This window comes from Emys orbicularis, chromosome 25, assembly GCF_028017835.1.
Source record: "Emys orbicularis isolate rEmyOrb1 chromosome 25, rEmyOrb1.hap1, whole genome shotgun sequence".
In the NCBI taxonomy this organism is placed as follows: domain Eukaryota; kingdom Metazoa; phylum Chordata; order Testudines; family Emydidae; genus Emys; species Emys orbicularis.
This window is the reverse complement of record NC_088707.1, coordinates 16,056,501-16,080,289: the sequence shown is the minus strand read 5'-3', so window position 1 is coordinate 16,080,289 and position 23,789 is coordinate 16,056,501. Positions and strand designations below refer to the sequence as shown.

At 54.6% G+C, this 23,789-nt stretch overlaps 1 protein-coding gene across 1 annotated transcript in view; it reads left to right on the top strand.

Moving 5' to 3' along the window:
* Positions 1–22,485, top strand: part of SCN4A (sodium voltage-gated channel alpha subunit 4) — a 109,723-nt gene extending 87,238 nt beyond the window's left edge. The window contains exons 19-25 of the mRNA XM_065422505.1: positions 2,816–2,938; positions 8,043–8,321; positions 9,497–9,550; positions 11,424–11,561; positions 13,762–13,866; positions 17,713–17,983; positions 21,290–22,485. Coding sequence (XP_065278577.1) covers positions 2,816–2,938; positions 8,043–8,321; positions 9,497–9,550; positions 11,424–11,561; positions 13,762–13,866; positions 17,713–17,983; positions 21,290–22,485 — 2,166 coding nt within the window. The remainder of the gene's footprint in view (positions 1–2,815; positions 2,939–8,042; positions 8,322–9,496; positions 9,551–11,423; positions 11,562–13,761; positions 13,867–17,712; positions 17,984–21,289) is intronic.
* The last annotated feature ends 1,304 nt before the right edge of the window (positions 22,486–23,789 follow it).

Sequence of the window (23,789 nt, the reverse complement as noted above, 5' to 3'; positions counted from 1 at the left end):
ACTGACGCCCCTTCTCCCCCCTAACCCCAACATTGACCCCCCTTTGCCCCCCCAACCCCAGCACTGACCCCCCTTCTCCCCCCAACCCCAGCACTGACCCCTCTTGCATCCCCAAACCCCAGCACTGACCCCCTTTCCCCCAAACCCAGCACTGACCCCCCTTCTCCCCCCAAACCCAGAACTGATCCCCCGCTTGCATCCCCAGCACTGGCCCCCCTTCTCCCCCTCCCCAGAACTGACCCCCTCTTCTCCCCCCAAACCCCAGCACTGACTGCCCCTTGCACCCCCAAACCCAGCACTGACCCCTCTTCTCCCCCTAACCCCAGCACTGACCCCTCTTGCATCCCCAAACCCCAGCACTGACCCCCTTTCCCCCAAACCCAGCACTGACCCCCCTTCTCCCCCCAAACCCAGAACTGATCCCCCTCTTGCATCCCCAGCACTGGCCCCCCTTCTCCCCCTCCCCAGAACTGACCCCCTCTTCTCCCCCCAAACCCCAGCACTGACTGCCCCTTGCACCCCCAAACCCAGCACTGACCCCTCTTCTCCCCCTAACCCCAGCACTGACCCCATTCTCTCTCCTAACCCCAGCACTGACACCCCTTCTCCCCCCTAACCCCAACATTGACCCCCCTTTGCCCCCCCAACCCCAGCACTGACCCCCCTTCTCCCCCCAACCCCAGCACTGACCCCTCTTGCATCCCCAAACCCCAGCACTGACCCCCTTTCCCCCAAACCCAGCACTGACCCCCCTTCTCCCCCCAAACCCAGAACTGATCCCCCGCTTGCATCCCCAGCACTGGCCCCCCTTCTCCCCCTCCCCAGAACTGACCCCCTCTTCTCCCCCCAAACCCCAGCACTGACTGCCCCTTGCACCCCCAAACCCAGCACTGACCCCTCTTCTCCCCCTAACCCCAGCACTGACCCCTCTTGCATCCCCAAACCCCAGCACTGACCCCCTTTCCCCCAAACCCAGCACTGACCCCCCCTTCTCCCCCCAAACCCAGAACTGATCCCCCCCTTGCATCCCCAGCACTGGCCCCCCTTCTCCCCCTCCCCAGAACTGACCCCCTCTTCTCCCCCTAACCCCAGCACTGACCCCATTCTCTCTCCTAACCCCAGCACTGACGCCCCTTCTCCCCCCTAACCCCAACATTGACCCCCCTTTGCCCCCCCAACCCCAGCACTGACCCCCCTTCTCCCCCCAACCCCAGCACTGACCCCTCTTGCATCCCCAAACCCCAGCACTGACCCCCTTTCCCCCAAACCCAGCACTGGCCCCCCTTCTCCCCCCAAACCCAGAACTGATCCCCCCCTTGCATCCCCAGCACTGGCCCCCCTTCTACCCACAAACCCCAGCACTGAAGCTGCAGCTCAGGCCAGGGCTTGGACTGTGAAGCCCTCCCGAGGTGCCAGAGCCCGGCCCGCGGCATCCACAGAGCTCTTTAGCATGGCAGAGCAAGCCTGAGTCTGTCGGCCCCGGCTCCGAGGCTCGTTGCCTGGCATGGCCAGTGGGTATAAGAGGCAAGAAATGGCGGCTGTGGGCCCACCGCCTGTGAAGCGCTGCCGCTGGAAGCTCCCGAGAAGTGGGGGCACCATTGGGGCCCGGACCATGGCCCTGCCTGCACTCTGCCCCGAGGCCTCGCCCGCGCTGCACCTCTTCCTGCCCCTGCTCTGCCTCTGCCCCCCTAGACCCCCCTGCCCACCGCTTATGCCTCTTTAGGGGAGGAGGCAGAGAGACACGAGTGGCAGGGCCTTGGGGGAGGGGGTAATGAGGCATGAGCAGCGGGTGGGGCAGTCTTGGGGGTGGGGGCAGAGAGGAGAGAGCGAGCAGTGGGTGAGAGGGGGGACCTCAGGAAAGGAGAGGAGCAAGCAGCAGGCAGGGGGTGCTTCAGGGAGGAGAGGAGCAAGCGGCGGGTGGGGGAGCCTCAGGGGAAGAGGTGGAGTGGGGGCAGGGCCTCAGGGGAAAAGGCTGAGTGGGCGGGGCCTCAGGGCGGAGCAGGAGGTGGGGCCATGGTCCAGGTGCCAGTGGCCTCCCCCACTTCTTGGGAGCTTCCAGCGCTCGCACCCAGCCTCCCCTAACACAAGAGTCATGCACCACCTATGGTGCCCAGGCTGTGTAGATCGCCCCCAAGGGACTGGCCCACGGTCACCCAGGGCATGTGCAAAGAAGCAGGGTCCCCTGAACCCCAGGCTCACCCCGTAACCAGTGGGCTGAGCCTCTGAGCGCCAATCCTCCTGGTGGGAAATGTCCATCAGGGATGGGGAATGAGGCGCAGGCCCTGCAGGGGAAGAGGGCATGTTGCCATAGGTGCCGACTCCATGGGTACTCTGGGGCTGGAACACCCATGGAAAAAAAGTAGTGGGTGCTCAGCACCCACCGGCAGCCCCATGGATCAGTGCCTCCTCCCCGCCCCAGCGCCTCCCACCCGCCAGCGGCCCACCGATCAGTTCCTCCCCCTCCCTGCCAGCACCTTCACCCCCCACGATCAGCTGTTCAGTGGCATGCAGGAGGCGCTGGGGGGGTAGGGAAGGAGCAGGGGCAGGAAGAGGCGGGGGAGGGGGCAGAAGACGTGGGGTGGGAGCTTGGGGGGAGGAGTGGAGTGGGGGCGGGGCCTGGGGAAGAGCAGGGGTGGGAAGAGGCGGGGTGGGGACTTGGGGGAAGGGGTGGAGTGGGGGCGGGGCCTGGGGCAGAGCAGGGGTCGAGCACTCCCCTGGGAACAGAGGACATCAGCGCCTATGTAGGTTGCCATCTCCTCTGGAGCTGCCTTGGGTCTATCGGTGCCGCTGCTAACGGCTCTGGGTTTCTCCCAAGGTTTCCATTATCAGCTTGACAGCGAACTGGCTGGGCTATTCCGAACTGGGTGCCATCAAATCTCTGAGGACTCTGAGGGCTTTGCGACCACTGCGGGCTCTGTCAAGATTCGAAGGCATGAGGGTAGGTCCTTCGCCAGGTCTCCTGGCTAGGTGTGACCCCGGGTCGTTGGCACCTGGTAGACCCAGAACCGCTAGGTACTTCTCGGTGTGAGGGCCGAGGGAACCAATGTGTTGGACACAGAGCCAGCTGGGCCCTGGTGCTTCTAGAAAGGGCTTTTCAGAGGAAATGGGTGCCCTGCATTGCCAAAGCCCAGCCTTCGGAAATTGGAGATCGGCCTAAAATCATGAGATTCTAAAACTAGTAACTTTGGCAAGTTCCTTTGCTGGTCTTTTGGGGTCACGTGTGGAAGCTTTTCTCTGCAATCACAAGGGCTAGACACGTTGCTTCTTTACTGAAAGCCGAGAATTCTCATGAAATCACCAGATTCCAGGAGCTGGGACTTTAACAAGATCCTCAACTATCCTGAGACTCGCTCCCTTACAGACCCAGCGATGGGGAGTGCGGAGTGCTCACAGAGGGCAAGGGACAGGACTTCCTGCCTGGCTTGTGGCTGCCTGCACAGAGCTGAGGGAAGGACAGGGTGGGCACAGGGAGGCCAGGCCTCCAAATTGTATTCAGTAGACTCAGACTCGCTCTCCAGCTGGCGTTGGTGGTGCATGGAGGTAACCGCTGGGTAGATGTTCTCCTCTGGGCCTCACTCTTTGAAGCCCAGTTGCTCCAACGAGGGACTTTAATGCCCTCAAAGTGCAGCCCTGGATTGCACCACACCTGGCCCGTGCCTGGCCCGCTGCCCGCTCCTCTCTCCTCCGCAGTGCCGGCCTAGAGCTTCGAAATGGAAGAGGAGGGGGCAGGCCCAGGAGGCCATGGTACTAACCTGTGCCACCGCCCGTGCTACCATGGCTTTCCTGCTATTGGCACTCAGTGATCTAGCTACAGCAGAGCCAGGGTGGGTATGTCTACACATGCTGCAATCACACCTCTGACTGCAGTGTAGACAGTCCCTGACAATCCTGTTCCAGCTAGACAAGGTCCCATCTCTCCCGGGTTGCGCATCCCGTGTGCTCTTCGGCTATGTGGAGTGGGGAGGCTCAAATCTGGCCGTGGTGGGGTGTGCCTCACACAAGAACTCCAGGTAACTGCACCTGCGGCACAGTCATAGAATCATAGAATATCAGGGTTGGAAGGGACCTCAGGAGGTCATCTAGTCCAACCCCCTGCTCAAAGCAGGACCAATTCCCAACTAAATCATCCCAGCCAGGGCTTTGTCAAGCCGGGCCTTAAAAACCTCCAAAGAAGGAGACTCCACCACCTCCCTAAGTAACGCATTCCAGTGCTTCACCACCCTCCTAGTGAAAAAGTTTTTCCTAATATCCAACCTAGACCTCCCCCACTGCAACTTGAGACCATTGCTCCTTGTTCTGTCACCTGCCACCACTGAGAACAGCCGAGCTCCATCCTCTTTGGAACCCCCCCTCAGGAAGTTGAAAGCAGCTATCAAATCCCCCCTCGTTCTTCTCTTCTGGAGACTAAACAATCCCAGTTCCCTCAGCCTCTCCTCATAAGTCATGTGCTCCAGACCCCTAATCATTTTTGTTGCCCTCTGCTGGACTCTTTCCAATTTTTCCACATCCTTCTTGTAGTGTGGGGCCCAAAACTGGACACAGTATTCCAGATGAGGCCTCACCAATGTCAAATAAAGGGGAACGATCACGTTCCTCGATCTGCTGGAAATGCCCCTACTTATACAGCCCAAAATGCCGTTAGCCTTCTTGGCAACAAGAGCGCACTGTTGACTCATATCCAGCTTCTCGTCCACTGTGACCCCTAGGTCCTTTTCTGCAGAACTGCTACCTAGCCATTCGGTCCCTAGTCTGTAGCAGTGCATGGGATTCTTCCGTCCTAAGTGCAGGACTCTGCACTTGTCCTTGTTGAACCTCATCAGGTTTTTTTTGGCCCAATCCTCCAATTTGTCTAGGTCCCTCTGTATCCGATCCTTACCCTCTAGTGTATCTACCACGCCTCCCAGTTTAGTGTCATCTGCAAACTTGCTGAGAGTGCAGTCCACACCATCCTCCAGATCATTAATAAAGATATTAAACAAAACCGGCCCCAGGACCGACCCTTGGGGCACTCCGCTTGAAACCGGCTGCCAACTAGACATGGAGCCATTGATCACTACCCGTTGAGCCCGACGATCGAGCCAGCTTTCTATCCACCTTACAGTCCATTCATCCAGCCCATACTTCTTTAACTTGGCGGCAAGAATACTGTGGGAGACCGTATCAAAAGCTTTGCTAAAGTCAAGTAATGACACATCCACTGCTTTCCCCTCATCCACAGAGCCAGTTATCTCCTCATAGAAGGCAATTAGGTTAGTCAGGCACAACTTCCCCTTGGTGAATCCATGCTGACTGTTCCTGATCACTTTCCTCTCCTCTAAGTGTTTCATAATTGATTCCTTGAGGACCTGCTCCATGATTTTTCCAGGGACTGAGGTGAGGCTGACTGGCCTGTAGTTCCCCGGATCCTCCTTCTTCCCTTTTTTGAAGATGGGCACTACATTAGCCTTTTTCCAGTCAACCGGGACCTCCCCCGATCGCCATGAGTTTTCAAAAATAATGGCTAATGGCTCTGCAATCTCATCCGCCAACTCCTTTAGCACCCTCGGATGCAGCGCATCCGGCCCCATGGACTTGTGCACGTCCAGTTTTTCTAAATAGTCCCGAACCACTTCTTTCTCCACAGAGGGCTGGTCACCTTCTCCCCATACTGTGCTGCCCAGTCCAGCAGTCTGGGAGCTGACCTTGTTCGTGAAGACAGAGGCAAAAAAAGCATTGAGTACATTAGCTTTTTCCACATCCTCGGTCACTAGGTTGCCTCCCTCATTCAGTAAGGGGCCCACACTTTCCTTGACTTTCTTCTTGTTGCTAACATACCTGAAGAAACCCTTCTTGTTACTCTTAACATCTCTTGCTAGCTGCAACTCCAAGTGTGATTTGGCCTTCCTGATTTCACTCCTGCATGCCTGAGCAATATTTTTATACTCCTCCCTGGTCATTTGTCCAATCTTCCACTTCTTGTAAGCTTCTTTTTTGCGTTTAAGATCAGCAAGGATTTCACTGTTTAGCCAAGCTGGTCGCCTGCCATATTTACTATTCTTTCTACACATCGGGATGGTTTGTTCCTGCAACCGCAATAAGGATTCTTTAAAATACAGCCAGCTCTCCTGGACCCCTTTGCCCTTCATGTTATTCTCCCAGGGGATCCTGCCCATCTGTTCCCTGAGGGAGTCAAAGTCTGCTTTTCTGAAGTCCAGGGTCCGTATTCTACTGCTCTCCTTTCTTCCTTGTGTCAGGATCCTGAACTCGACCATCTCATGGTCACTGCCTCCCAGGTTCCCATCCACTTTTGCTTCCCCTACTAATTCTTCCCTGTTTGTGAGCAGCAGGTCAAGAAAAGCTCTGCCCCTAGTTGGTTCCTCCAGCACTTGCACCAGGAAATTGTCCCCTACACTTTCCCCTCTTGCTCTCTCCTGCTTGTGCTTCCTCCCAGGATCCCATTTCCCCACTTACCTCAGGGCTTTGGTCTCCTTCCCCCGGTGAACCTAGTTTAAAGCCCTCCTCACTAGGTTAGCCAGCCTGCTGGCGAAGATGCTCTTCCCTCTCTTCGTTAGGTGGAGCCCGTCTCTGCCTAGCACTCCTCTTCCTTGGAACACCATCCCATGGTTGAAGAATCCAAAGCCTTCTCTCCGACACCACCTGCGTAGCCATTCGTTGACTTCCACGATTCAACGGTCTCTACCCAGGCCTTTTCCTTGCACAGGGAGGATGGACGAGAACACCACTTGCGCCTCAAACTCCTTTATCCTTCTTCCCAGAGCCACGTAGTCTGCAGTGATCCGCTCAAGGTCATTCTTGGCAGTATCATTGGTGCCCACGTGGAGAAGCAGGAAGGGGTAGCGATCCGAGGGCTTGATGAGTCTCGGCAGTCTCTCCGTCACATCGTGTATCCTAGCTCCTGGCAAGCAGCAGACCTCTCGGTTTTCCCGGTCGGGGCGGCAGATAGATGACTCAGTCCCCCTGAGGAGGGAGTCCCCGACCACTACCACCCTCCTCCTCCTCTTGGGGATGGTGGTCGTGGAACCCCCATCCCTAGGACAGTGCATCTTTTGCCTTCCAATCGGTGGAGTCTCCTTCTGCTCCCTTCCCTCAGATGGGTCATCTAGTCCACTCTCCGCATTAGTACCTGTAGAGAGAACATGGAAACGATTGCTCACCTGTATCTCCATTGCTGGTACATGGATGCTCCTCTTTCTCCTTCTGGAGGTCACATGCTGCCAAACTTCTTCACCATCCTTCTGTCCCTGCTGCACCTGCTCTGAATCTTCAGAACATTGTGGCCGTAGAAGCATCTCCTGACGTCTGTCCAGGAAATCTTCATTTTCCCTTATGCAACGCAGAGTCGATACTCGTTTCTCCAGACCTCGAACCTTCTCTTCCAATATGGAGACCAGCTTGCACTTTGTACAGACAAAGTCGCTTCTGTCCTGTGGAAGAAAGACAAACATGGCACAACCTGTGCAGGTTACAACAGCTGATTGCTCACCTTCCATATCACCTTCCTCTTAAGAGCTTCCTCAGCTGTTGCAGGAACTACTCAGAGAAACCTGCAGATGAAAGCCTCAGTGCGCTCTACCCAGGCAAACTCCCTCTGTTAGCCTCTGCTGTTCGCCGCTCAGCTGGTTCGCTGCTGACTGCCCTTATATACCAGTCAGGCCCACTCAAGGCCCACCTGGAACAAAGCACTCCCAATTCACACTTTTCAAACAAACAAGCAAGCAATCAAGCACACGGTCAAACTGACAAACTGTCCCAGCAACAGACACTCAGATACTCACCAACACAGCCCCCCAATGCAGCACTTAGCGTACCTCCTCTCGGACAGCTCCCAGGCAAACTCCCTCTGTTAGCCTCTGCTGTTCGCCGCTCCCCTCTGCTGTTCGCCTGTCCAGGTGGCTTTGAGGAGACGCATCTGCTCCCAGGTGAGGGGTACCTGTAATTCCATCCGAGCAGCAGAGCTAGCACCCAGCCACAGAACTGCCACTCACCAGGTCCCGAGCTGTTTCCCCCAGGCCAATCCAGCCCCCTCTCCCTTCCCGTTGCAGGTGGTGGTGAACGCCCTGCTGGGTGCCATCCCCTCCATTATGAACGTCCTGCTGGTCTGCTTGATCTTCTGGCTGATATTCAGCATCATGGGGGTGAACCTGTTTGCGGGGAAGTACTACCGGTGCATCAACACCACTACGGACGAGCTCTTTGACATCAGCGAGGTGAACAACAAAAGCGACTGCCTGGCGCTGCTCCACACCAACCAGGCGCGCTGGGTCAACGTCAAGGTCAACTTTGACAACGTGGGCTTGGGCTACCTGTCCCTGCTGCAGGTGGTAAGGACTCCACCACGCGGCAGCTCTTGGCCCGGGGTAACCCCAGGTTGGCACAGCTCCCCAGATAGAGCAGCTGTCAGACGCCGAGTGAGAGGCTCCCCTGCAGTCCCTAGGCACCAGGCTGCTGGGCTTTATTTTATCATTATGTACCTGACAGTAGCACCTAGAGTCTTGACCAAGATCAGGGCTCTGCTGTGCTAGTGCAGAGTGAGTGATCGTCCCTGTCCCAAAGGGCTTACAGGAAAAATAGATACGACCAAATGATTAGCCCCATTTTACAGAAAGGGGTGGGGGAAACTGAGGCACAGAAAGGGGAAGGGACTTGCCCAAGGTCACCCCCTCCAGGTCAGATTGGCACCCAGTGCAGCCCTAGCTGAGCACCAGTCTGGTGCTCAGCTTCCCCTGCAGTGGTGTCATGCCATCTAATGCAGGAAACGAGACATGCACCCTCGTTTGTTCAGTCACAAACACCAAGCCCGCTCCAGCTCCTGGTGGAGTGAATGGTCCAACCCCCCAGATTGCCAGAGACTCAGGATCAGGTGCTACAGGTTAACAGCTAGGCAGTGATCAGTTAGCTGTGTGTTGTACAAATGCAGCCCGGAAGCTAACTGGGAAGCCAAGGAGTCAGCTAGACTTCTGGTTAGCAAAGCTGGAGCTTGAGATAGCTCCTGGCCCAGCTCAGTGGTTGACACCAGCCTGCCCCATCGTGTGACACTGCAATTTTCTGGGCTCCCCAGACAGAGGTAAAGCACCATCTCCAGGGATCAGTGTAGCTTCTCCCCCCGAATGGAGTGTGGGTGGGGGTTTTGGTTGTTCCACGGCAGGCTGCTTGGGAATTTTTCAACATGAGGTTTTTTGTCCAAATGGCGATTCGTCGAAGGGGGAACTTCCCCTGGAAATGTCTCGGTTTCAGTGACCCATTCATTGGGAAGGCTCCTTGCATCTCGGCTGGAATCTCTGGTCCAAGCGGGAGAGGCTGTGCTAGACCCTATGAGAGCCCCGTAGTTAGCGCACTTCTGAGGGATGCAGGAGCCCTAGGCTTACATCCTTGCTCTGCCTGAGTTAGGGCAGGAATTTAAGCCTGGTTATTCCACAGCCCAGGGGCCAGATGTTCAGTAGCCAACGTGCTGAGCTCCCCTGGGGACTGACTCCACTGCTCTGTGCTGTCCCGGCAGGCCACCTTCAAAGGCTGGATGGACATCATGTATGCGGCCGTGGACTCCCGCGAGGTGAGGTGACACAGAGCAAGGAGCGTGTACTGCAGCTCTCTCGCCGACACGCCTGACTTCACAGGGCATGCTGGGACAAGGAGCCCTGCCCTGCATGGTTCAGCATGGCCCTGGGGCCGGCTTAGGGCTTTGAGGGGCACTTTCTCTGTGCTCTGCCCCCGGCACTGACAGACTGATCCAGGCCCCACTCACCCAGCTGGGGGGCTCGGGCAGGTCGAGGGGTGGAGCTCTCACCCTGTCCCATAGCTGAGCAGTGAACCATGGGAACAGGACACAGCCTGATGTTTCATTGATCACACATTCTGCAGGCGCCACCCTCCCCCTTTGCCTTGCCAGCGCCCCCCAGAAACCAGCCCCCCCAAAAGTACTCCAAGCTGACCCCAAACTGTCAGATCTCCCCCTCTTTTCTGGGACAGAAGCTGTCAGGGTTCCCTCCCCACTCTGAACTCTAGGGTATAGATGTGGGGACCCACATGAAAGACCCCCTAAGCTTATCTCTACCAGCTTAGGTTAAAAACTTCCCCAAGGCACAAATTCTTCCTTGTCCTTGGAACGGTATCGCTGCCACCACCAAGTGAGTTAGACAAAGATTTAGGAAAAGAACCACTTGGAGTTCCTGTTTCCCCAATATATCCCCCAAACCCCTTCACCCCCTTTCCTGGGGAGGCTTGAGAATAATATACCAACCAAATAGGTTAACAAAGTGGGCACAGACCAGCCCTTGGGTTTTTAGGACACTAAAAACCAATCAGGTTCTTAAAAGCAGAACTTTATTATAAAGAAAAAGTAAAAAGAAGCACTTCTGTAAAATCAGGATGGAAGGTAATTTTACAGGGTAATCAGATTCAAAACACAGAGGATTCCCCTCTAGGCAAAACTTTAAAGTTACCAAAAAAACAGAAATAAACCTCCCTCTTAGCCTAGGGAAAATTCACAAGCTAAAACAAAAGATAATATAATGCATTTCCTTCCTAAGGCAGGGGGATTATTTCCTTCCTAAGGAGAGGGGCTATAATGCATTTCCTTCCTAAGGTGAGGGATAGCTCAGTGGTTTGCGCATTAGCCTGCTAAACCCAGGGTTATGAGTTCAATCCTTGAGGGGACCATTTAGGGATCTGGGGCAAAAATCTGTCTGGGGATTAGACCTGCTTTGAGCAGGGGGTTGGACTAGATGACCTCCTGAGGTCCCTTCTAACCCTGACATTCTATACTTACAATTTGTAATCTTACATGCTTAGTTCAAGTCTGGCTTTAGGAGATGTATTTTCCCTGCCCTGGTTTCTCGCTCACACAGAGAGACAAAACAAAAACCTTCCCCCACAGATTTGAAAGTATCTTCTCCCCTCATTGGTCCTTTTCGTCAGGTGCCAACCAAATTATTTGAGTTTCTTAACCCTTTACAGGTAAAGGAGGGATTTTATGCTACCCTTAGCTGTATGTTTATGACAGAAGCTTTGTCCCCCCACCCTATGCTCCCACTTCTTTCCCATAGCCAAGTCCGTCCCGGGAGCTGCTCTTGACCTTCCCTCATGACATCTGCAGCTGGGGGCAGACTGACGTTCTGCGGCACGGAGCTTTTCAGAGCATCTCCAGGGCAGGTGGAGGGTCCGGGGCTCCCAGAGTGGACCAGGCTCCCTGGGCAGCACTTACCACAGGCTGGCTCCAGCTTCCAGCCTGGCCGGGGGCAGGGCCTTGGGGGAAGAGGAGGAGCAGTGCGTTCTTTGTTCTTTGTGCCAGGGCCCCAATGTCAGGGCAGGGGGGAGGCTGGGTTGTCAGCATTCCCAGTCCCCTGCAGTGCAGCAGTGACCCCATGCCTGGGGGGGAGGGAGTGGGCTGTGCCCTGCCACTCATGCGTCCCCTTCTCCTCACTCAGATCGAAGAACAGCCGCTGTATGAGACCAACCTCTACATGTACATCTACTTCGTCATCTTCATCATCTTCGGCGCCTTCTTCACCCTCAACCTCTTCATCGGCGTCATTATCGACAACTTCAACCAGCAAAAGAAAAAGATAAGTATCTCCTGGCCCGCCTGGGCTCCTGGCATTTCCATAGCCCTGGAGATCCGGACGGGGCCATTGGGATCAGCTAGTCTGGCCCAGTGGCGGCTCCAGGCACCAGCACTCCAAGCACGTGCCTGGGGCGGCAAGTTGCGGGGGGGGCCCTGCCGGTCCCTGCGAGGGCAGCAGTCAGGCAGCCTTCGGTGGCTTCCCTGCAGGAGGTCCGCCGGTCCCGCGGATTTGGCGGCAATTCTGCGGCGGGTACGCCGAATCCGCGGGACCGGCGGACCTCCCGCAGGCATGCCGCCAAATCCGCGGGACCGGCGGACCTCCCGCAGGCATGCCGCCGAATCCGCAGGACCGGGGACCTCCCGCAGGCATGCCGCCGAATCCGTGGGACTGGGGACCTCCCGCAGGCATGCCACCGAAGGCAGCCTGCCTGCCATGCTTGGGGTGGCAAAAAAGCTAGAGCCGCCCCTGGTCTGGCCTCCTGCATAACCCAGAGCACTGCCCCACAGTCATTCCTAGCGCAGAGCTTCAGGAGACAGGCCAGGAAGGAGCGCTCTGTGGCGGGCAGCGAATTGCAGCTCCTGGGCGCAGGGCAGGCTTTATGACCCGCGGGGCCCGATTGGAATACTCGGCGGCAGTCCGGGGCTTCGGCAGCACTTCGGCGGCGGGGGGTCCGCTCCGGGTTTTCCGCAGCACCAAAGGACCCCCCGGTGCCGAAATGCCACCGAAGACCCCCGGAGCAGACCCCCCCACCGCCGAAATGCCGCTGAAGACCCCCGGAGCGGGGCCCCATTAGGCGTGGGCACGGGCCCTCTTTGGCGCGGGGAATTGGGTGAATCGGCTTAAAGCCGGCCCTGCCTGGGCGAGGGCGCAGACGGGGGCGTGGGGTCACAGTGAGAGGTCAGACACAGGAGCAGACCCAGCCTAGGAGCAGAGAAGCTGCTGTGCGGGAGCTGAGAATCCCCTGGGCAGTTCCCTGCCGTGCCAGCGCCCACTCTTCCCGATCACTGGGGTTGCTAAATGAGCTCCCTATGGGAACCTGAGAAGTCACATCCTGGGCTTTGTGCCTGGGGTTTTCTGATGTAAAGGGGGCCTGGAAAGTACTCAGAAAAACCAAAGAAGGTGCAGGGAGGGAGTCTCTTTTCTATTCGATTTTGACCCCAGAAGCATCAGCATTGCCAGGCCTGGCCCTCCGTGCTCTGCTGGGGTCGCTGGGGGGGCAGGGGCCTGGGCCTGGGCCTGGGCAGGGGTGTTGTGGAGGGGTGTTGTGGAGGCACAGAGCCCCTAGGAGGACAGAGCCATAGCACCCATGGATCCCCTGCACTCCAGTGAAACGCGGAGTGGGGAGGGAGGGGCCGGGTGATGGGTGATGACACTGAGCTGCTTCCATTAGGAAAAGACCTAGAGGATTACAGGGAACTCCGGACGGGCTGGGAAGCACCAGGGCAGCTGGGATTCAGGAGCCAGCAGTGTTTGCTGAGCTGGTGGGATCCTCCAAGGAAAGAGACATGAGCCACTGTGGGTAGCTCTGGCTAAAACATGGCTGCAGTTAAAGCAAGCTCCATTCCTGGGTGGAGTAAAGAAAAGCAGGGCAGAAAAGACTCTAAAAGCCAGAGGACAGGGAGTCTGAGCTCGAGGAGACGCTGCCCCCAGCAGAGCCTGGTCTACACTACAGAGCTAGGTGGGCGTAAGGCAGCTAACGTCGACCTCACTGTGTCAGTGTCTACACTACAACGGTACTCCCGGCGATATAAGTCACCCACTACCCCGCCCTAATAACTCCACCCTGTGAGAGGTGTAGTGCTTAGATCAATGTAGTCAGGGCGATGCAGTGTCCATGTAGAGATTGCATTACTTACATCACCTGTTGGCTGTCAGCGCCAGGGCGGGGGCAACTGTGAGCCATGCGCCTGGCTGACAACTGGGGCAGGGAGACTCCAGCTGTCAGTTCCCCACAATGCCTCCCTTCAGTCGGTAGAAGCACTCCTGGGGAGGACAGGCACCGCTGACAGAAGGAGCGTAGTGTGGACATAGTTACTGCGGTGGCTGTACTTCGACTTAAGTCAACTTAATTTTGTAGTGTAGCCAAGCCCCAAGACTTGCCAGGAGCAGCAAATTCCTCCCAGTGTTACTGGAAGCTGGTGCAGATGCTTGTTAAAAACCAAAATGTATCCAAGTCTAATAATGGTGATTCCTTTTATACTTTGGAGGGAAGGACATCTTCATGACAGAGGAGCAGAAGAAATACTACAACGCCATGAAAAAGCTTGGATCAAAGAAGCCCCAGAAGCCAATCCCCAGGCCCCACGTATGGCATGTTAAAAGCGTTTGCGGGCTAGTGGGAGGGGGTGTTTAGAAACAGAAATGGTGCCAACAAGCATGAGCCGGGGCCAGGTGTCCAGAGGGCGAATCAGGTTTTGTGATGCGCCTCGGATCACTGTTTCCGCTCCACATAGAGCTCCTATGCTTTTACATCTGGCAACAAGCAGCCAGGATGGAGTTTCAGAATGGCAGCGTGTTGGGTGAGCGCCCTGGGAAACCAAGCCCTTCAGCCATACAGTACTAGTGGAGTATTTAATGCACCATAGACTAGTTTCTTTTTGTTATGGTCTCCTGCTCTGACTTCAGGAGAACTGCCTCTAACTGAGGGCTTACCCCCAAGGGACCAGGACCTGACCCTGAGTATTTGCCCAGGTACCCTGAGTACTTGCCGAGTGCCTGACCCTGAGAAGCGCCAAGGACTGACTTCCTCGCTGGGAGCTGAGCGTGCTCAGCGCGTCGCGGGGGGGGTACTTAGCATCTCCCAGAATCAGCCCTGTGGAGAGGAAACCTCCCAGGAAATTAGATGGGGGGTTCCTCTGTGGTCCCCCATGGTGCTAGAGTCCTCCTGCTGCTGTCTCTCGGCTGAGACGTGCCCCAACATCCTGCCCACCTGTCGTCCCATAGCCCTTTTCACAAGCACCGAGTGTTCGCCCCGTGCCCTGGTTACCGTCCAGCCCAGGTGATTCCATCCCCCTGCCCGTGGTTCCTAGGCGAAAGGGAGGAAGAAAGGTGTGGGGAGGAGGCAGGGCAGTGATAATGGATGGCAATGGCTAATGGTGGAGAGGCAGCTCCCCCAGCCCAGGAGACAGGGGAAGGCATGTGGTGACCCCTCTGAGCAGCCAAGGGGAGCACTTGTGGGGGAGCAGGCAGCTTCCCCCCAGAAGGCTCAAAACCCGCAAAGCAGAAAAAAACCAGTTTAGCCCATGCTGTTCTGGAGGCCGAGCCAGGACGGGTGGGCATCTGACAGGACATGCTGGAGAGCGCATGCTGAGCGCATTAGATGTCCCCAGCCATTGCAAATGCTGCTAGGACAGAAGGGCCCTGCTGGGACCGCGAGCACAGCCCCTTGGTTGTTGGAATGGTGAGAGTGGCAGTGGTTTTAAAAATGCCACTTTCTTTGAATTTTGAATCTGGCTGAGCCCATCAGCTCTGTGAGGGGAAGAGGCAGCGTGGCCTAGTGGCTAGAGCAGTCACCGGGGCTCAGGAGACCCAGTTCTCGTCCCAATTCTGACCCTGGCCTGCTGGGCGATCTTGGACAAGTCACTTCACCTGCTTGTGCCTCAGTTTCCCCATTGGTAAAATAGGGATAATGATACTGATACTGATGTGCTTTGTAAAGCACTCTGAGAGATTGTTATTCCTGTGACACCACCTCCCAAATCCCCTTTTCCTGTTAGCAGTTTCTACTTCAGCTTTATAAATCACTTGCTCGTTTGGATTTCTTTAAGTTTTCCTTTCCTTAAAACTTCCAAACGGCTCGTGGCTGTTCTCCTTCTAGCAAACACAATTCTGTCACTGCTCCATCTTCGAACTGTCGTTTCTCGTAGTGCATGTATTTTCCTTTCTGCGTGAGCCTCCTGTCACGCTCCCAGATACGTGTCAGTGTTACAGCTTGATGTTCATAATGGCCAATGAGTTTTGTGACAAACTCCATGACGCTCAGGGTTTGCTCAGGCATGGGCCTGGGGTGAAATCCTGGCCACATTGAAGCCAAAGGCAAAACTCCCATTGATTTCCCTGGGAGCAGCATTTCACCTCTGGTCTTTTACCTCCCCAGGAATTGCTACACATTTGGCTCTGCCAAGCATTCGGGTTCAGATTTTCAAAGGTGGCGAGGATAGTCAAGTGCTTCTAATGATGGGGTGTAAATCAGGGGTTCTCAAGCTTTTTCTTTTTGAGGCCCCCCCAACATGCTATAAGAACTCCACTGCCCACCTGTGCCACAACAACTGTTTTTTCTGCATATAAAAGCCAGGGTCGGCGTTAGGGGGTAGCAAGCAGGGCAATTGCCCCGGACCCAGACCATAGGGGGCCCTGCAGAGCTAAGTTGCTCAGGCTTTGGCTTCAGCCCCAGGCGGTGGGGCTTCAGCTTTCTGCCCAGGATCCCAGCAAGTCTAACACTGGCCCTGCTTGGTGGACCCCCTGAAACCTGCTTGCGGCCCCCCAGGGGGCCCCGGGCCCCTGGTTGAGAACCACTGGTCTAAATTAGCTGTTACCACTCAAGAAAGAGATCTTGGAGTCACTGGAGAGTTCTCTGAAAACATCTGCTCAGTGCGCAGCAGCGGTTAAAAAAGCTACCAGAATGTTAGGAACCATTAGGAAAGGAATAGAACCCAAGACAAAAATATCACAATGCCACTATCTAAATCCAGCCCTTGAATACTGCGTGCAGTTCTGGTCACCCCATTTCAAAAAGGATATAGTGGAACTGGAAAAAGTTCAGAGAAGGGCAACAAAGGTAATCAAGGGTCTGGCCTAGCTACCATACGAGGAGAGTTTAAAAAGATTTGGGCTATTCAGCTTAGAAAAGAGACGATTAAGGGGGGATATGACAGAGGTCTATAAAATGAGGACTGGTGTAGCAAAAAGGAAGAGAGAGGTGTTAATTACCTTTTCCCACAATACAAACACCAGGGGTCACCCGATAAAATTAATAAGCACACAAGAGGAAGGACTTTTTCACCACATTGTACAACTAACCTGTGGAGCTCATTGCCAAGCGATGTTGTGACGGCCAAAAGTATAACTGGGTTCAAACAAGAATTAATCAGTTCATGGAGGACAGGTCCATCAATGGCTATTAGCCAAGATGGCCAGGGATGCAACCCCATGCCCTGGGTCTCCCTAAACCTCTGACTGGCAGAAGCCAGGAGGGGAAGACAAGGAGTGGATCGCTCCAAAATTGGCCTGTTCTGTGCACTCCCCCTGAAGCTCTTTACTGGTTGCTCTTGGAGACAGGATACTGGGCTAGATGGACCGTTGGTCTGACCCAGTGTGGCAGCTCTTCTGAAAATCCCCAGCTTTTCCCTATTCCTGGCAGCTGTTAACAGTCCTAGAATAGAAAATGGGGGTGGTTAATAATTAGACGATTGTGACTGACTTTTTTGAACAGGTACAACTCAAATGCTGTTTGCAGTGTTGTTGTAGCCATGTCGGTACCAGGATATTAGAGAGACAAGGTAGGGGAGGGATTGTCTTTTAGTGGACCAACTTGTATTGGTGAAAGAGACAAGCTTTCGGAGCCACACAGAGCTCCTTTTCAGGTCTGGGAAAGGTCCTGAGAGTGTCACAGCTCTGTGTAGCTCGAAAGCTTGTCTCTTTCACCACACAACTTGGTCCAATAAAAGACATTCCCTCCCCTTAACTCAAATGATGACCTTTCCCATTTTTTCCATGATAAACAACTGGCATTAATTAGGGTTCAATAATGATCCATCGTGGGGAGGCCCAGTCATTGAGCCTGGCGCTTGGGAGACATGTCATTATTACACCATAACATATGAGACGTCGGCATGTGCCAGCTAGGCTCCATCTTGCAACACCCACTGACCTAAGCAGCAGGTGAGGGGCCCACAGCACTCCAGGCAGCACGGCCCAGATCCTCAAAGATATTTAGGTGCCTAACTCCCATGGGAGGCTCTGGGCCCACATCCTTGTTGCATGATCACACTGCACGAGGGATAAGACGGATGGGTCTCTGTCCTCTTCTAAACACTGTTTCTCTCTCTCTCTTTCCATTTTTGTCTTCATTCTCCACTGTGCCCTGTCTGTCCATTCCACCTCCTGGCTTGCCCTTCTGCCTCCATCTTCACCCACGTTCCATGTATTAAAGAACAAATGTCAGGGGCTGGTGTTTGACTTTGTGACAAAGCAAGCTTTTGACATCATCATCATGGTCCTGATTTGTCTTAACATGGTGACCATGATGGTTGAAACAGACGACCAAAGCCCAACCAAAATCAGCGTCCTCTACAACATCAACATGATTTTCATCGTCATCTTCACGGGCGAGTGCTTGCTCAAAATGTTCGCCTTGCGCTATTACTACTTCACCATTGGCTGGAACATCTTCGACTTTGTGGTGGTCATCCTCTCCATCGGAGGTAAGCACCAGCCGCCAGCTGCATTTCCATTGACTCAGGCAAGCCTCCAAGTGGGTTCTGTAGCAACCAAGATAGAGAAGAAATGCCTAGATGGGAAATATGGGTTTGGTGGCACCCCCCTACCTGGGAGACCCATGGCCCTGCCTTGGGGCCCTAGCTCTGCCACTGTTCCTGTGCCTGCTGGAGTGGTGGTAGGAGTGGACACCCTCTATGAGCCACTTCGAGAAACCCACCACCATTCCTCTTTGGACAGACTGGGCCTCCCTGAGCACTGTTCAGATGGGCAGAAGTCCACCCCATAGGAGGGAGGACACATCTCCACCCTGCCTCCCTTCCCAGATAGAGGACTCGGTGTGGGGGGACCCTACCAACATCAGTCACCCCAGAAGAGGTGGGCAGGTGGCAGGGCCCCCAAAGCAGTAGGTTTCAGAGTTAACAGCCCATAGGGATGCATGGGACATTTCACCCCTTTTAGAGCAACTGTCTCAGGCTGTCTGCAGACTCAGACAGCTGTTGCTGCATTGTCATGCTCAGCGCATGTTTTCAAGACTTTCTTCACAACCAGGAGAGCTAGAAACATGATTATTTATATATATTAAAGCTGAGATTCACATGACTCCAGGTGCAGGGGCCCATTATGCTTATGCCTTAACCTGGTCCTGCTCCCCAGGTGCTCCCCCTAAAAAACTCCTTCCTGTGTGCTCACTAAAACCTTCCCTGAGCGCGCACCCTAAAGTGCTTCCCGCAAATCCTACCCCACGTTCTCACCGCAAGCAACTCCCCGGGTTCCATGCATAAAGGGATCCTACATGGGCAGACCTCCCCTTCTCCAAGGGGCTAAGGTCTGTCTGCAACCCCAGGCACCTTGCGGAGGGCTCCCTTGCTCCCCTCTTTCAGCCTTCAGGAGGAACTGTACGGCACACTCCTCTAGCATGGACTGGGGTGCAGCAAGGGCTCAGGAGGGCTCGTTGTTTCTGGGAGGGCGTCTCATTAGCGACGAGTTGGCTACATTTTAATCTTTGCATGTGCGCTACAAGGCTGTTTTAGATAAACTCATACATTCAAAATAATAAGGGCTGCCTGTTCCCACGGTATCCTCAGAACACCCCTGGGGCGCAGGGCAATTCCCCCCGTTACAGACAGGCAGATGAGGCCAAGATCACACAAGACGTCTGTGGCACAGCTGGGATTCGAAGCCAGAATGCTACTGCCCTAACTGCCACACCATCTTTGCTCACCAGCCTCTCCCTGTTCTCCCTGTGTGGAAGAACAGGGGCTAAAGCAGGGGTAGGCAACCTTTCAGAAGCGGTGTGCCGAGTCTTCATTTATTCTCTTTAATTTAAGGTTACGCGTGCCGGTAATACATGTTAACGTTTTTTAGAAGGTCTCTCTCTCTAAGTCTATATTATATAACTAAACTATTGTTGTATGTAAAGTAAACAAGGTTTTCAAAATGTTTAAGAAGCTTCATTTAAAATTAAATTAAAATGCTGATCTTACGCCACCAGCCTGCTCAGCCCACTGCCAGCCTGGGGTTCTGTTCACCTAGGCCTGCAGTGGGCTGAGCAGGGCGACTCGAGGTCAGGGCAGAGGGCTGGGGTGTGTGTGGAGGTGCAGGGCAGAAGGCTGGGTGTTGGGGGGAGGTCAGGGCAGAGGGCTGGGGGGGGTGCAGGGCAGAAGGCTGGGTGTGGGGGGGTTCAGGGCAGAGGGCTGGGGGGGTGTGGGGGTGCAGGGCAGAAGGCTGGGTGTTGGGGGGATTCGAGGTCAGGGCAGAGGGCTGGGGGGGGATGTGGAGGTGCAGGGCAGAAGGCTGGGTGTTGGGGGGAGGTCAGGGCAGAGGGCTGGGGGGGGTGCAGGGCAGAAGGCTGGGTGTGGGGGGGTTCAGGGCAGAGGGCTGGGGGGGTGTGGGGGTGCAGGGCAGAAGGCTGGGTGTTGGGGGGATTCGAGGTCAGGGCAGAGGGCTGGGGGGGGATGTGGAGGTGCAGGGCAGAAGGCTGGGTGTTGGGGGCGACTCGAGGTCAGGGCAGAGGGCTGGGAGGTGGAGGGGGTGCAGGGCAGAAGGCTGAGTGTGTGTGGGGAGGTCAGGGCAGAGGGCTGGGGTGTGTGTGGAGGCACAAGGCTGGGTGTGGGGGGGGTTCAGGGCAGAGGGCTGGGGGTGTGTGGAGGTGCAGGGCAGAGGGCTGGGAGTTGGGGGGAGGTCAGGGCAGAGGGCTGGGGGGGTGTGGGGGGTGCAGGGCAGAAGGCTGGGGGGTGTGTGGAGGTGCAGGGCAGAGGGCTTGGGGGGATGTGGGGGGTGCAGGGCAGAGGGCTGGAGGGTGTGGGGGGGGTGCAGGGCAGAAGGCTGGGGTGCTCGGCTCGTGGGGGTGCTCCCAGCCCCCTGCCCTGAGCGGCTCATGGCAGGGGACTGGGAGGGATATGCCCTGTTCCACCCCCTTCCCCCAGGCCCGTCCCTACCTCTCTCTGCCTGCTCTACAGAGCAGTGAGCACGCTGCCGCTCGGCTCTGCTCTGCTCCGCTCCCCCTCGCAAGGGCCATCCCGGCAGGGAGAGGGAGGAGGAGGGGCAGAGGGGCCGGAATGCACCAAGCTGTGGGAAAAAGCGGGGGAGGAGGGAAGCTTGGCTGCCGCAGGACCAAGCTTCTGCCTCCTGCCCCCGCAGGGGAGAGCGGTGGGCGGGGGGGCTGAGTGGGGCGGGGGGCCGGGACCCCCCCCCCCCCGCTCTCCCCTGCGGGGGCAGGAGGCAAAAGCTTGGTCCTGCGGCAGCCAAGCTTCCCTCCTCCCCCTTCTTCCCCCAGCGTGGCGCTTTCCGGCCCCTCCGCCCCTGCTCCTCTCACCGGCAGGCAGCGTGCCACTCAGAATCGGCTCGCTGTGTCGTGTTTGGCACGCGTGCCATAAGTTGCCGACCCCTGGGCTAAAGCATGATTGTCACCTTTAGCCAGAGAGAAGTACCGGGGGCAACAGAAAAGAGCAAGGGTTAGACTGAGCAGTAAGAAAACCTTTCAACCATGAAACACATCAGGCAATGGGGCAAGTAGCAATGGGACATGGTGGATTCTGAGATGGTGGCTGGATGGCAAATCGCAGGGAACATAGGATTGTGCAGCAGCACTGGCTAGGGAACTTTCCTGAGGCCTTTTCCAGCCCATGTGAGTTTATGGTCCTCCGCTAAGCACCCTTGCCTTCACATGAATTCACCTCCTCAGCTCTCCAGCACAGAGGGTGCATATAGACCCAGAGCAGGTTACCCATTGCTTCACTACTTCAGCTCATGGAGCGAGCCACGCTTACCTTCTTTTCACCCCTTTTCAGGTATCGTCCTTTCCGACATCATAGAGAAGTACTTTGTGTCCCCCACCCTCTTCAGGGTGATCAGGTTGGCAAGAATTGGGCGTGTTCTGCGGCTGATCCGAGGAGCAAAAGGAATCCGGACTCTCTTGTTTGCTTTAATGATGTCTCTCCCTGCTTTGTTCAACATCGGCCTCCTGCTGTTCTTGGTGATGTTCATCTACTCCATCTTCGGGATGTCCAACTTTGCCTACGTCAAGAAGGAGTCTGGGATCGACGACATCTTCAATTTCGAGACGTTTGGAAACAGCATCATCTGTTTGTTTCAGATCACGACGTCTGCCGGGTGGGATGGTCTGCTCAACCCTATCCTGAACAGTGGCCCACCGGACTGCGACCCTAACTTGGAGAATCCCGGAAGTTCAGTAAAAGGAGACTGTGGCAACCCGTCTATTGGCATCTGCTTTTTCTGCACCTACATCATCATCTCCTTTCTGATCGTTGTGAACATGTACATCGCCATCATCCTGGAGAACTTCAATGTGGCTACAGAGGAGAGCAGTGAACCGCTCTGTGAAGATGACTTTGAAATGTTCTATGAAACGTGGGAGAAGTTTGATCCAGATGCCACCCAGTTTATCACGTACAGCATGCTGTCGGATTTTGTAGACACCCTGCAAGAGCCACTCAAGATTGCCAAACCAAACAAGATTAAATTAATCACCATGGATTTACCGATGGTTGTCGGAGATAAAATCCACTGTCTGGATATTCTCTTTGCGCTGACTAAAGAAGTGCTGGGTGACTCAGGGGAAATGGACGGCTTGAAAGCCACAATGGAGGAGAAATTCATGGCTGCCAACCCATCCAAGGTTTCCTATGAACCCATCACTACGACTTTGAAAAGGAAGCACGAAGAAGTCTGTGCCATAAAAATCCAAAGAGCCTTCCGAAGGTATTTACTAAAGCGGTCAATGAAACAGGCGTCTTATCTGTACAGGCATAGTCAAGAGGAGGGCGTCTTTGCAGAGGGAGCACCGGAAAAAGAAGGACTAATTGTAGACAAAATGAACGAGATTTATGGGAAAGGTGATACACACCTGGAAATGGCCCCAGGCCTGGCTCTTGCAGCACCAGTTGCAAGCCCAGAGACTCGAGCTGCTCCTAGTGAGGCGAAAAAACGGGATGGGGAGCGAGAGGTGAAAGAGTCATTAGTATAACAGAAACCACTTTTCATCTTCCTATCCTGCAAAGACTCCATTTGTATCTCTTCTGCAAGAACGCTCCCATATCCCTCTCTGTAGACAGCTAACGCCATAGTACCGTATTTCAGACCCATCTCAACTTTTTAACCAGAACCTCATATTCATCACAGGTTTTATAATTCACCGCGACTTGCGGCATTGAGTATTTTTCTTCTGAGGTAAATGTGAAATCTCTCTATTGCTGGTGAAAGAGAAGCACTGTAAGTTTTAAAACGATATAACCATGGTAGCGATGTGTTTCAGAAGTTAACGACTGGGTATGGCTCGCCTTTTATTTTCAAAATTATTTCTTAATATTATTTCACACTTGAGGTATTTGCCCCATTATTGTTCCTGAAGTGCAATGAATTAGAGGAGAGAGACGAGCCAAGTGAAATAATATTAAAAATAATTGCAGAAATGACAAGGTTTTGTGAACAAAAATCTCCAATGTCTTAAAAGTAGCACCTTTCTTTTGAATAGGCGTTATGGATTTTTGTTATATACAGTAAAAGTGCAATTATGTCTTAAAGATTTGTTTGCATAGTAAAAAAAATCTGCAGCTCTATTCTCAGGGTTAAACGCCAGCTTTTGACGTTTTTCCGAACACTCATCTACACCAGAAAGCATTCAGCTCTGAACAGTAGGAACGTCAACTAGTTATTTTCATGCTGCTTTTCTGGGTTCCCATTTCGTCTAGGAACTAGATTATGTGAAAGGAAAATAGCTACCAAAATATGGTGTATGGGGACTAGTTCCCAAATATTCCCACCTCTCTCTACAGAAATACCTCTAGTCCAGCTTCACCAAATCTTAACTAATGCACATCTCCTGGAGCAGGAAATCTTTGTTCCCATCAGGTCACGGGCTGCCATGTGGAGCCAGATCAGGTGATAAAACAGTTTGGTTGCACTGGAATATTTATAATGAATTGCTTGATCAGGTACATTTACAGAATTGCTATCTACTCGTGGAAAACCCTGTGCTTTCTTGGTGATTAATACTTTCCTCCCACCTTATGAATTAACAGTCCTCCGGGAGGACAGAACATATCAGGGCAAAACATATGTGCAAAGCCTAAAATAGTAAAGCAAAAAGTCACCTTAGAAATACTGTTTCCCTTTTCTAAATCTTATTGCCAACTCCTCCTCCCATACACAGTGACCTCTGACTGGGCGGGGAGACTTTTCTATCACGTCTCTTTAGTGTGGAGTTGGACTTTCTGCTGTGGAAACAGATGGGGTAGAGTTTCAAAACAGGCCTTCCTAACTGATTAGTTT